This window comes from Phyllostomus discolor, chromosome 4 (assembly GCF_004126475.2).
Source record: "Phyllostomus discolor isolate MPI-MPIP mPhyDis1 chromosome 4, mPhyDis1.pri.v3, whole genome shotgun sequence".
Lineage (NCBI taxonomy): Eukaryota > Metazoa > Chordata > Mammalia > Chiroptera > Phyllostomidae > Phyllostomus > Phyllostomus discolor.
In genome coordinates, this window is record NC_040906.2 from 184706952 (window position 1) to 184720912 (window position 13961).

At 39.7% G+C, this 13961-nt stretch overlaps 2 protein-coding genes across 2 annotated transcripts; both read right to left on the reverse strand.

Moving 5' to 3' along the window:
* Nucleotides 1-3829: 3829 nt before the first annotated feature.
* Nucleotides 3830-7653, reverse strand: LOC114495152 (trace amine-associated receptor 4-like). The gene is made up of 2 exons (XM_028510309.2): nucleotides 7583-7653; nucleotides 3830-4942 (listed from the first exon to the last, which is right to left on the reverse strand). The coding sequence occupies exon 2, from the start codon at nucleotides 4881-4883 to the stop codon at nucleotides 3840-3842; it is 1044 nt and encodes a 347-aa protein (XP_028366110.1). The 5' UTR covers nucleotides 4884-4942; nucleotides 7583-7653; the 3' UTR covers nucleotides 3830-3839.
* Nucleotides 7654-11418: 3765 nt separating this feature from the next.
* On the reverse strand, nucleotides 11419-12762 carry LOC114495397 (trace amine-associated receptor 3). Its single transcript, XM_028510676.2, has one exon. It carries the CDS (start codon nucleotides 12716-12718, stop codon nucleotides 11687-11689), a length of 1032 nt encoding a protein of 343 aa, XP_028366477.1. The 5' UTR covers nucleotides 12719-12762; the 3' UTR covers nucleotides 11419-11686.
* Nucleotides 12763-13961: the final 1199 nt, after the last annotated feature.

Sequence of the window (13961 nt, forward strand, 5' to 3'; positions counted from 1 at the left end):
GTTCTGGGATACCTTATTTCAAAGCTGATACGCCATATGTATAATCCGACTTCAATGGCTGGAAATGGTCCTTTACTAAACCTAATGACATATTCCTTTGGCCTAAAATGCAGACAGCCTTCTCTAAACCCCAAGCCAGGCTACGTTATTTTTCCTCCTCCACACTCCCTTAGTTTCCTGTAGTGTAATCAAGTGGCTATGATCTTTCACTGAGGCTACGATTTGAGTTTTATTCATCTCTGAGCCATGAACACTCAGGATAGCATTTTGCATATAGTAGATGCTCAATAAATATTTCTTGAATTGAGTAGCTTTTCATATGGAGAGCACGGTATTCATGGCATTCACCATCCTCCTGAGATAATGACTACCCTGTTTAACCTGCATGAATCCTGGAAAGAGGAGCATTAGGTTAGGGCTAACCACTGTCCCTTGGACTAGCTTGGGGAGAACGTGTGGAGCTGTTCTGAGAAACAATTGAGCTAATGTTCGTGGACACCCTTTATAAACAATAGAAGTTCTTCATTCAGGTAAAAAATGATGACTTCAGTAGAAGTCTTCACCTGCTTATTCCTTTTTTTCTCTGTTTACCTGGCTCCTAGTGAGTAAAATAAATGCTGGTCTGAGTAAAGGACCATCACATACTTCAAAACATCAGTTCCTTGATGTTGTTACGTATTTTATGTTACTTTTGAGGGTCAAATGAAAAAAAACTGACTATGTACTGAATAACTGGCTGTCCTTCCTAGTCAGTCCCTCTGGTTTAACTGTCCAAGTGTCTTTGTTGAGTTTCCAAAGAGTCCAGGAAGCTCATCACAAAAAAAGAAAATGGTAAAATGCTCCACACCCTGTAAGGTGATCTGTTGCTCTATCAGGCCCTCGAAAGAGGTCTGACTTGGCTTGAGGCTTGAGGAACTCCTCCTGTTCCTTTCATTCTTCAAAAGGAAAGAGTACCTTAGCCTTTGAATGTTACCTTCTGGATTAGGGGCAGGGGAAATCTCCTTCTGAAGCATTAAATTACTGCAATCCGAATGGAATAAACCAATCCTCTGCCTAGCATTTTAAACCTCAATTCTGAGTTCAAATACTTTCCTGTGAAAACAATAATCTCATGGCATCTCAGGACCTAAATATGCTATAATTAAATGATCAAGTTATAATTACTGACCATGGGAAGCTATAGATGTTCAACAGAACAGGCAGACCAAGAGGGTATTGAGAATTGTTCCCTGAACAGAGACGTTTTTGAAGGTGTTTTGGAGTAATAAGTAGTTTTTCAATAGCAAGGCTAAAGTTTTTAAAAAGCAAAATAGTTTATGAATGCCTTTAGGGTGTATGTATGTGAACATTATAAACCTTAGGATTGTATGTCCTGCATAGAAGTGTGATACCATTGGCCGGGTCAGAAAATGGATGGCGTTTAGCTAACCTTACATTCTGACATTATGATAAGAATTCATATAATAAAATATACTTAACTTTGAAATTTGTTGTAATGGCAGCAAATTTTCTCTTTCCAATCTACCAGTGTCTTAGGGTTTTTGTTATTAAAAGCAACCTTACTATCTGCAAATACAGGCAAAAATTAATGAATGAATTGCTCCATCCACATATAAACATTCTGAGTTTGTGTGTTCCATTAAATTTTTTTCCAATCTGTAAATACATAGGATGGTGAACAATATTTCTACATGACCAAACATTTCTCTGAAGCTCTTGAACTGTTAGTACATTAGGTAAAGGAAGGGAAAACCCAACTTCTATCCTCAGGAAGTTCACTGTGAACTGAAAGCTTCTTTCTATATGTTGTGGACATTTCTGAGTTGGTGAGTCTTTTCCATTTTGTGCCTCTGCTGGCCCGGGGCTCGAGTTCCCAGTACAGCGTTTTGCACATATGGCCAAAGCCCATGAGAACAGGAATTAAATTCAGTTCCGTCTTTTCCTTGAAAATAGGCTCTTCCCTCCATCTTCCCTCCCAAGGAAAGAGGCCCCCCAACATCTAATACCCTTTCTCTGATAATGGTTTGTTTCTGTGAATTCGGGTAACTCTCATTATCCTCCTAGCTTCTATATTTTAGTCATCCAGCAAATATGTCAGAGATGTTTGTGGGAAAGGCACCATGTCAGGCACTGTGGGGCACCAACATAAATAGTATCAGGTTGCAGCCTTGAACACAGAGAGCCCACAGGATAGATGAGGAACTAACACTGTGCACACCCAAGCCTGGTACAAAGCAGGAGTCAGAAGAGACAGGATGGGGGTGGTGAGGTGGGTATCGAAGGGAAATGATGGACATGTTTAGTTTGAGATCTTGAGGGAGCATAGGAAAAGATACTGATTATAAAAAATCAAGAAACTCAAATGTGGAGAAATGGTAGGGATGAAGATAAATATATTTGAGAGAAATACATAGACAGGTGTTCATTGAAGCTGTGAGGTCAGGTAAGGTTAGAACAGGGTGTCTCAACCATGGCACTACTGAAGATGTGGACCAGATAAGTCTTTGTTGTGAGGGACAGTTCTGTGCATTGTAGGGTGTTTAGCAACATCCCTTACCTCTACCTCCTAGATGTCACTCCTACTGCCTCTCTACTTGTGACAACCAGAAATGTCTCCCAGGGGCAGGACTATCCCTGACTGAGAACCACTGGATTAGAGGACAGAGAGATGGTGGGAAGAATGAAAGAAGATTATAAAAATCATAGTTTGGTGAAATAAGTTTATGGGGTAAGAGAAGGAAGAGAAAGACAAAAAGACACAGAGAAGACCCATTCATCGAAGCAATAAATGTTGTCCTAAATCACTGGGGCAAGAGAAAAAACTTTACTTTGTGACTGAACCTCAGCCTTGGTGAATAATTAGCATGTGCTCACACACCCAAAGAGATGTACACTGCCTGTACATGCAGGCCACTCGTGTATATACACAAAAATAGTATATTGACAAAAAAAAAACACTTCTAAACTCTTTATTCATGCTTCTCATTTAATAAGACAGTTCAGTTTTATCAGAATATTGCAAACCTCACAGCAGCTCATTTTGAGAAGAGATTTAACTCAAAACCAATAAAATATGAAGTAGATACAACTGTCTGCTTCCTTCTCTCTTTCTGTCATCCACATGCTGCACAATGCAGGCTCCCAGTATTCTTAAGGCCTCTCCCCACTTCCCTAAGGTGTAATAATAATCTCAAGAAAGTTTAAGGTAAACTGTACATGGCTGTCAATGAAAGTGAAGACCAATTGTGTCTCCTCCTTTTTAAAAAATACTTTATTTATTTTTAGAAAGATGGGAAAGAAGGAGAAAGAGTGGGAGGGACACATCGATGTGAGAAAGAAATACCAGTTGGTTTCTCCTTGCATGCCCCCCAAATGTGGACTTGGCCTACAACCCAGGCATGTGCCATGACAGAGAACTGAACCGTTGACCCTTTGGTTTGCAGGAAAATACCCAACTGACTGAGCCACACTAGTCAAGGCTATGTCTCCTCTTCTGATGTTTACAAGAAAAACAAGTAGAAGACTGTTATTATTTTATTTAAGCCGAATACATGAAATTCTGAATCTCTAATTTTAGAACTTCAGGAGTCAGCAAACCTTGGAAGAGAGTTTCTTTTATTAGAGGTGCTTTCCTCAGAGCCCCAGGAATCAGCCACTGTGGCAGCTCTGGCATGCCCAGAAGACTCAATTTAGTGCTCCTTCTTAGGTGTCTGTCACACCAGCAGGATGAATCTCCTGATCTACTCCACCCATGCTTCTACCTTGGGGTGGAAAAAGCATCTGAGATCCTTTTGGAAAGAACCAGGAAAGGGCCTTAAAGAACAGAGAGCATTCATTACCTAAGCATGTCCAGGAAACAGGTTTAGGGTGGAAGAGTCAGGACGGAAGATTATTCCTGTGACGATCATCCTCAATGCCTTGCGAAACCAAGGATAAAACATGCCATATATGATGGGATTGAAAGTGGAATTGGAATAACCCAGCCAACTGAAGATATTATACACATCTTCAGGAGTTGTAAAATTAATGAAAGGGTCTGTAATTATCAAGAGGAAAAAGGGCAGCCAGCACAGCACAAACACTCCCATGACTATGCTTAAAGTCTTGGTGGCCTTGCTCTCTGTTTTGGATGATGCTTTCATTCTCCCTTCTGACCCAACCTCTTTCCTCATAGGACCCATGTGGATTTGCTTAGTATGCTTCCTGGCTACTGTGAAAATGTGTATGTAAATCCCCACCATCACTGTCCCAGGGAGAAAGAAGGCTATACAGGAGGCCAAAACTCCCCAGAGCTTGTTAAATATCAACACACACAAACCAGTGCAGTCAATGGCTGCAACAAAATCTTCTATACCAATGATGTTTAATTCTGAGAATACCAGGCCAAAGGCAAAAAAGATGGGAATGGACCAACTGATGAGCAGAAAGACCTCTATGACAGGGATGGTAATTTTGTTGACATAATGCAAAGGGTCACACACAGCATAGTAGCGATCCACTGAGATGAAGCAGAGGTGAAAAATGGAGGTGGTACAGAGCATGATGTCACAACAACTGTGGACTTTGCAAAAGAGATCTCCATAGTACCAGCAGGATTCGATGGAACGGATCACACTGAAGGGCATGACCACACAGCCCAGCAGAAGATCAGTGGTGGCCATGGAGAGGATCAGGAAGTTGGTTGGGGTGTGGAGCTGCTTGAAGTGAGTGATGGCAATGATCACAACCAGGTTGCCCAGTATGGTCATCACTATGGCACCAATCATGACCGTGTACATGGTGGAGACACTCAGCACAGACCTCACATTTCTAGGGCATGAGTTGTTAACCAAAGCAAAGCAGACTTGTACTTCTGGGGCCTTCCAAAGTTCGGGTGAATTCATTGTCTTGGTGCCTTAGCTACTACAAGTCTTTTTGTAAAAGTACCGTGTTCCTCTCCTTTCTGTGAAAGAAAGGAAAAATGACAAAGATCATTGGCAGCTTCTCAGAAAGGCCCAGGTAGCTGCCTTTCTAATCCCAGGTTGAACCCCACACTGGTCAGGAGCATTGCTTTGGATCCTGCCACTGAATACACAATATACTCACAATATGCACAGATATACACAACATACACAAAGAAAACATTTCTCTCTCCAATGTAAACAATATAGTTTTTAGAATTTAGGGCAATGTGTGGTAAACTAATGTTGATGCCTGCAAGATTATATATGAATAATCTCAAAATAAAAGAGAAAACATCTCAAATGATAGGCTCTATAAATCTCACAGGTTATCTCTTTTTGTTTAGCAGCAATTTCATGAATTCAGATTCAGGTTGGTGTTGTCTTGTTCACAGATTTCATGTCTCATATTGGAAACAAATTTGACATATAGGCCTGCTCATTGTTTAAGCTGTAGCTTTATATAGTTTATGCTATTGCTCTTAAAATGTGTGATTAATGGAGTTGACTCACCCAGAATATGACATGGGTTTGAATTGTTTTTCCAGTGCCAGGACTGGATGTGTGACTCTGATGACCAGTGACAACCACTAGTGGGATCCAGCGCCAGGTTGTTATGTGGACTTTGGCCTGAGAATAGATTAAAAGTCCCTGGTCTGTTGAGAAAATGAACCCACAAGCACGTCCTACCAGATTTAATTGGAAAACACATTAATGATAATACAAGTACCTTGGACAGTAATATTTACAGTATTTGCAACTGGAGCTCAACAGTCTTTCCCATGTGTATTAGTTGAAATCTTACCAGTTTAGCACATTTCATTTGATCTGGATATAGTAATTTAATATCTCAGATCAAAATTTTTCTTTAGAGATATTGTAACTGTAGCAATCAAATATTATACTATTAAGTTGAATTTGAGAAATAAACACGTAGAGAAATAACATGTAAGAAGGACAAAGACTCATTTAACTTTCTTATAAACTGTGGCCCATTGATTTTGAAACACAGCACAAATTATTTCATTACTTTTCACTTTGGTTTCTAAGCTCTAAGGTTCTGAATATAATACAGCTTTACATACCTACTTACCTTCTTTATTAAATTAACTTTATTCTGCCTTTTACCTTCTTTGCAGTTGTGAATTAAAATTTTTATTGAATTCATTTTAATGATCTATTAAAAATGATCTTTAAGTACAACTAACAATGATCCCAGAGTGACTGAGGTACTTGCCTCCGTACATGCACAGACACAGATTCCTGAAACCCAGCAGCCTCATGGGTAAGTGTCCTGTGTAACGTTCCCCGGAAACAATGATTCATTTAGCTCTTAGGTTTACAAGAAAATTTTTTTTTCTGTTAATTTTTTTGGAGAACATGACATGAAACAGCTGCTAGAAAATAGTAGTATTATCTCATATTTCTGATGTATCATTGTATATAAGGGGAATATGTAAACCTCTAAATGTTACAGTAAGACAAAAAGGGTAAGACACACATTTATTTAAAAAGTTATTACATGTGTGAATTGTTAAGGTAATGTTGAAGTAGCAATATTTTTAAGCCCACACCTTAAAGTTTTGATCTGAAATTATAAAACCAAGTAAGAACATGCCAACGTGACTGCTGGTCTACTGCTTTGTTAAAAAAGGAGACCGTCATGAAATTAAATGCAGTTGGGGTTTGGTTTGTTATTTTTAAACACTGAACAGAGATTCTTTTCCTTTGAAGATTCAGTTCCACAAAAGGTGCAGTAATTTTTTAATAAATAAAATTAAACCCTCTTTGACATCTCACTTTCATCATGGGACATTGTTAAGCTTTTTTTCTGTATCAATAACATTGCAACAAAGAACAAAATTAGTGGCACATTGTAAACAATCACCTAATGAAAGCATGGAAAATGTTCATTATTTTTGCTGGGAGGTAAAAATAAATATTTGCTAAGTTCTGTAAGAGAGCAAAGATTGCATTGTTTTTAGTTTAAATTTAGTTCTTTAAGGGAAAAAATTATAGAGTAAGGAAACAGATACAAGGATTCTGAAATAATGATTTGAAAATCTAAAAGTACTTTAGAATTTCAAGGAAAAAATGAAAAATGAATGCCATGACTTTTCCTCAAGTATTACATACCTAAAATTTTATTGCTGTATATGTATTGCCCTTCAATAAGAAGGAACATATTCAGCAAGCTCCATAATATATTGTAAATAAAGTGGAAAATTATTGAAGGACAGACCCATCTGCTTTATCAGGCATGATTTTTCTTCTCTTACTGGTCACATGGCTCGACCGCTCCACCTTTCCGTCTTTCTCTGAAAACAATGTTTTTATCTTGTTTTGATATATCTCACTTACACAGTAGCATTTTTTTTAGTTAAGGCAGGTTACTTATGAATTAGACCTAAAAAGATCTGCAGTAGATCTCCCTCTCATTGACTCTTAAAAATGATCCACATTTGTCTTCATAAATCGGTATTTTAAACTTGATTATTTTCACCATGCACAAATATAAATCTATTTGATCTTTATCCTCTTTTAATGTGTTCTTTGGTTCCCCAGAATTTGTTTGGCTAATTAGGTATTTTGGAGCTAAATCCATTGAAAGGTGACTGATCCATTGTGCTCAAGTTTCTTACCATGCATGTGACCACCGTACTCACTGCTCTCTTCCCTGCTGAGTCCCCCTGAAAACCCACTTGGGCCTCAGCTCTCACAGGTAGGCTCCTGGAAGGCTGCGCTGCCCTCAGTTTTTATACACAGCACATGCCCCTGAGGCTGTATTACCTGTGTCCCGTGTCTGAAGGAGTGTCCTTTAACAACCTTCAGGGTGCTGCCAGCAAAGGGATCACAGCAAGCCACCAGAGAATTGGCTTTGGGAGGATGAATCTGTTTACATGCTATCATCATCCCCATGGCTTCAAAGGGATCCATAGACTAGCCTCACACAAGGCCAAAGTGAAGAAGAGTGAAAATATGAGAAAGAGGGAAGGAGTGGGGGAAAGAGGGAGGAAGGAAAGAAGGAAGGAAAGTTAGTTCACATTCAACAGATGCTCACTTCACTTATTACCAAATGCTAGATGTTTTCAGTGGGCTCTTTAGTCCTTATGGGAAATGTGCCTCATCTGTGTCTATTCATTTGGCTGGTATGCACACTGATATTCATCCACATTGCAGTTCTCTGTCTGTAATTCCCTAACTGAAAGTCTTAGCCTAAACGAAAGCAATAAGAATCATGTTTCAACTGAATAAAAAGTGAAAAGTGCCACCATCACGTGTCAGGAAAAAATAGCAAGAAGGCTCCAGCGGCAGGTGCTGAAGCAAAGGAGCGGAGGGGAAAGGCTGAGATGGGCCTGAAGCGAGGAGCGCCAGGCTTCCCAAGACATTTGTTCTTTCGTTAAAAGCTTGTTAGCCTCACTTCACTTTAAAACTGCATCTGAGCAAGAGGTAACTTCAGATTCCTGGTGATGTTTGAAAGGCTCAAAACACAATTCCAAAAAAGTTTTGCAATGGTCAAAGTGATTATTGTCCAATTCTGTTTTAAGAAAAGTAAGGTTGGGGATTTCCAAAGTTCCCCGTATGGCCACTGATGTTCTAATTACTTTTTGACAGAATGATCAGTCCATTAGTTACGAATGCACATGAAGAGGGATTGACCCTTTTAAACATAAATTTGGGGCTTATCCCTCACCTTGGTCCTTGGGTATAAATCCCACTTGAGCTTGGAGTTGGCTGAGTCTCCTCTCTTGCTACTACACAAACCCCATTGTAGTAACCTCCCTTGAATAAAGTCTACCTTATTGTATATAATAAGTGTGACGAATAATTTTTTCTAACACACAGTCCATGAAATTGTTAGAATAGAAAAAAATTTATTCAGAACTAGAGAAAAAACGAGACTTTTCAAAGCAGGAACTGAGAGGAAGCCAAAGTAGTATAAGGATCACAGGCCATGAAATTCCTTCACTCCTGAAGTGGGGCAAGCCAATTCTTTTTTAAGTCATTTTTATTGTTATTCTGTTACGGTTGTCCCAATATTCTCCCCTTTGCCTTCCTCCGCCCAGCCCACCTCCCACTCCCACAGTCAATTCCCACTCTGTTGTCCATGTCTGTGGGCCATTCATATTTGTTCTTTGTCTGGTTCCTTCCCCTTCTTTCCACCAATATCCCCCTCCCCCCTCCACTCTGATCACTTTCAGTCTGTTCCATGTTTCCATGCCCATGGTTCTATAAGTGCCCATCAGTAAATGAGTGGATCAAATCTGTAGTACATTTACACAATGGAATACCTCACAGCAGAAAGAAAGAAGGAACTCCTGCAATTTCTAACAGCGTGGATGGAACTGGAGAATACTATGCTAAGTGAAATAAGTTAGTCAATGAAAGACAGATCCCATATGCTCTCACCTATAAGAGGGACAAGTCAATTTTAATGTCCTCAACTGCAAAGGAAGAGGCCATACTGGATGCTGTCCATGGTCTTCTGGACTCTCGGGAAGAAGGAGCCTGGCAGTGACTCTCAATCCCTCATATCCACTCCTGACGCAGCCTAAAATATTCTCCTCAAGGTCAGCAGTTACACTGGATTAGTAAATATCCGTTGATAAATATGAAAATACTTGAATTATGCATTTAGTGTGTACACTTGTTTTTCTACTCACAATGACAGGGAGTGAAACTGTCATGGTGCTGATGAGGAACAGTCCTTACATTATCATGTTGTCCTTCAGGACACAGGTGGAGCCCGGGTAAGTTTCCATAGTTAGATGTAGGACATAGGATGTCAGGGTATGTGCAAAGAAGGGCTCAGAAGAAATACAGAAAAAAAGCTGGAATTAAATTTTTCTATTCAGTTTGAGCCGAAGCAGAACTTGTTTTATTCTTTATCCTTCTCCACTTGGCCACTAAATGCGGGAACTCCTCAAGGCTAGTCTTAGGCCCCCATTTCTTTTCTTACATTCTCTCTTGAAGTGGTCACCCATGCCCTCTCTTTCATATTTATCTACATGCCAATACCCACAAACCCACTTCTCCCCCAGACCTCTCTAGGCCCTGTCCCTTAAATCCAACTATGCATTAAATATTACTAGGATGTCCCAGATTCCCACCATGCCCCAGACAGAACTCGTGATCTTCTCTCCTCCCCCAAACTGGGTTTCTCCAAGATTTCTTATCTACCACACTTCCTATTGCAAAAGCCAGGAATCTGTAAATCATGCTTGAAACTCTTCTATCATTCTGCAGGGGTGTCTAACCTGCGGCCTACAGGCCACATGCAGCCCAGGATGGCTATAAATGCATCCCAACACAAAATCTTAAATTTACTAAAAACCTTTATTTTGTTCATCAGTTTTCATTAGCATTTCTGTGTTTAATGTGCGGCCCAAGACAACACTTCTTCCTCCAGTGTGGCCAGAGATGCCAAAAGGTTGATCACCCCTGCACAGCCTACACATTACCAAGTCCTACTGGTTTTTCCTGGTGAGTATCTGGTGACTTTAGCAGCTTCCCTCCACTTCATCAGCATCTCTGCAGTCTAAACTACCATCATCTCTCTTCTGGACTTGTGATAACTAGGCTCCTATCTGTTCTTCTCAAATCTACTCTTGTTCTCTTCTAATCATTCAGTCTTTACACCAAAGATGTTTCAAACAACTCATCTGATTCCACCCTGTCTCTCTGCACCATCGCTCACTCTCTAAGGCCCCAAAACTGAAGAACAGCGTGTTCTCCTTCTCCTCCTCCTTTTCCCCCTCCCACAGCTCAACCCCAGGTATGAGGAGATATGGACATGATTGTTACTTACTCACATATGTCCCAATCTACCAAATAATGGAAGGTTCTGTTTGTCTCTAAATGTTTCACAGAAAAATTCCGGGGAACTTTCAGCAAATGTTAATGATCTGACTTAAATCATAGGCATTGCAGTGTGGGTTAAATATATCTGGTGAGACTCCAGTAACTGTCAGAGAAAGTCATTAAACCAGGTAAAAGGACTTGTGATTGCTGGCCAATGGTGTAGACATACCACGCAGATTAAGAAGCAAGAGACAGAGGAAACAGGAGGTCATTTCAAATTATAAGCCACAAAGTAAAAAATCATGAGGATAAAAGTTCAAATTGCCTATGATGATTTGTTTAATCAACTGCTTCTCCTATGAGCAGCTCTTTCTAGTGAGCTTCAGGGTGTCAGGAAATAACTGAAAAATTTACATAAAGATTGTGGATGATTCTTCTAAGCCAAATGATGAGGTGGGCTGCCAGCTGATAATAAAGAAAGTCTTAAGTCACACTCTATGGATCCCTTTGTGGGCTCACAGGTCATAATGATCTTCCCTTTTGTGGATTCTAGAATGGAATCAGAGAGGAACCAAAATGATTAACACTTTATATTTTTATTCTTATGTTGGTCTTTAATTATTTCATGTGAATTAGTGAATAGGCAACCTATCATGTGAATAGGCAACTTATTTTCCACTATAGTATATATTTCTTTTGTACATTTTTCTTACCAATTTTTAGAGGTGAGTGTTGATAATTAATGAATGACTGATTGATTGATTGATTGGCTGATCAAAGATACTGAATGTAGCTCTTGTTCAGGTTCCAGAAAATGTATCTAGATTACTGAAATTCAATAAAATAATATTTGCAGTTATCTGGGGATGTAGTATATGTGCTTCAGAGCAAATCATAGTAGCCTCATTTTCAACATTCCATTAATTTTTTAATGTTTTTTAAAATTAATGTGTCTCAGGAAACAGATTTGCAGTTTCTGAATGAGAGCTAAATATTTTTCCTGACACTATGTACTTGAGAGCATTCCGGAACCAGGGATAAAAAAATCCATGAATGAGGGGGTTGCAGGTGGAGTTGAAGTACCCCAGCCACACCAAAAGATCGAGGATCAGTATGGGAGTAGAGTAGTCCAAATATGGGTCAATCAAAACAGCAAGGAAACAAGGCAGCCAGCAAGCTAGAAACACCCCCATCACTATACCCAGGGTCTTAGCCGCCTTCCTGTCCTTTTTCTTAGATAGATGTGGTTTCATTTCCCCCTGTGTGTTCTTAGGCATGTTGCTCATAACTCGAGCATGTTGTTTGGAAACGATGAAAATCTTGCCATAAATACCAACCATGATGGAGCCAGGAGTAAAGAAACACGTGGTGAACAATATTGTCCCCCAAAACTTGTTAAAAGTAAGTGCACAGAAGTGGAAACAAGCAACGAGGATCTCATAGCTCCGCATACCAGAAACATTGGCCTCAGACAGAACCAGACTGAAAGAAAAGAGAGCTGGGGCTGCCCAGCAAAATGCCAGCAGCCGCTTTATCATGGAGGTGGTCATTGTGGCTGTGTAGTGTAAGGGGTAGCACACGGCATAAAACCGGTCAACAGCAATGGAACAGAGGTGGAAGATGGAGGTCAAGCTGAGCATCATGTCAAAGCTTGCATGGAATTTACAAAAGCCATCCCCAAAATACCAGCAGCTCTCCACTGATCGCACCATGCTGTATGGCATAATGACAAAACCCAGCAGAAAGTCCGTGGTTGCCATGGACAGTATCAGGAAATTTGTGGGGGAGTGAAGCTGTCTGAAATGCGAGATGGAAATCATTATCACCAAGTTTCCAAAGACAGTGATAACCATGGCTCCAGTCATAATGGAGTACATCATCATTCGCACATGAAAAGGGCGGCTGGTGGGAGGACAGGATTTGTTTCCGAATTTTGGACAACTGGATATGTCTTCAGGAATATAAGTTAGATCCATGGTGCTTTATCTTTTCCAACTCTTTGCCAGGGAGGTGAATCAGTGTTTCTCTTCTTAAAATTGAGTCCAGTAATTTTCAGTTCCTATAAAATTCAAAGTCACTTGTTATTAATTCATTTCAATTATGTCATTTAAATATTTTAAATTATATGAATTGTGCTTGCTTTCTAAGTTATGTGCTGCATTAGAAAGTTAAAACTCACCTCTGCTTATCTTTCCTGCTTTTTTCTACTTCATCTTTTTCTATATATTTATTTGACTAATCTACTCCTGGTAATGTGCTGGAAGTTTTTCAAGAGTTTATTTCACTTTTATGAGATATCTAATACAGTCAAACTCAAAGAAGCAGAGAATACAATAGAGGTTACCAGGGGCTGGAGGGTAGGGAAATAGGCAGTTTTGTTCAATGGGTATCAAATTGCAGTTCTGTTGGCGGAATAAGTTCTAAAGACCTGATGTACAGCATAGTGCCTAGAGTTAACAATATGGTATTGGGCACTTCAAATTTTGTTAATGTGAGTTAAGTGTTCTAACTGCACACACACCAATGAAAGAACATGAGGAAACTTGGGGAAGTATTGGATATGTCTATTACTTTGATTATTTTGATTGTGATGATGATATCATAGGTGTTTGCACATGACTGAATAGTGCAATTGTTTGTCTATTAATGATACCGCAGTAAAGCTATTTTTTAAAAGAATTTGTAATCTACTTTCACATTGATCAACCACTTCCCCCGAAACTTCTTAGAACTCAAATAAGCTAACATCTCTTTCACCATAAAAATACTTAATACATGAAACCTAAGTGAAATCACAATGTTTTTTCTTTATGCATTCCTTCAATGACTTAAAATCTCCATTTGTAAAAAGCCCACACACATGGCTATTGAAATACACAGAAAGCTGCGCACCTGTGGGCTAAACCGTGCAGCTGGGTCAATGCTTCACAGCTGCTCTGCTCTCTACTCCTTCTTCTCCTCTTCATTCCCCCTCCCTGTATTTCTGGAATCTTCTCACTTTTCTGAGATTCTAACTAGTGGAGCCAAGTTACATACCCCACCCCTGAGTGACTCACAGGATCACGAATTTCACACTCACAGATGAGACAATCAAATCTCATGAGACTCCTGTTGGTCACAGGCATGTCTCTTTGATATAGTACCATGAGGCCAGAAACTGGTCCATCTTGTTTGCCACTGGATTCTCAGTACCTTAGTTAGTGCTTGTAGCAGGCCCTG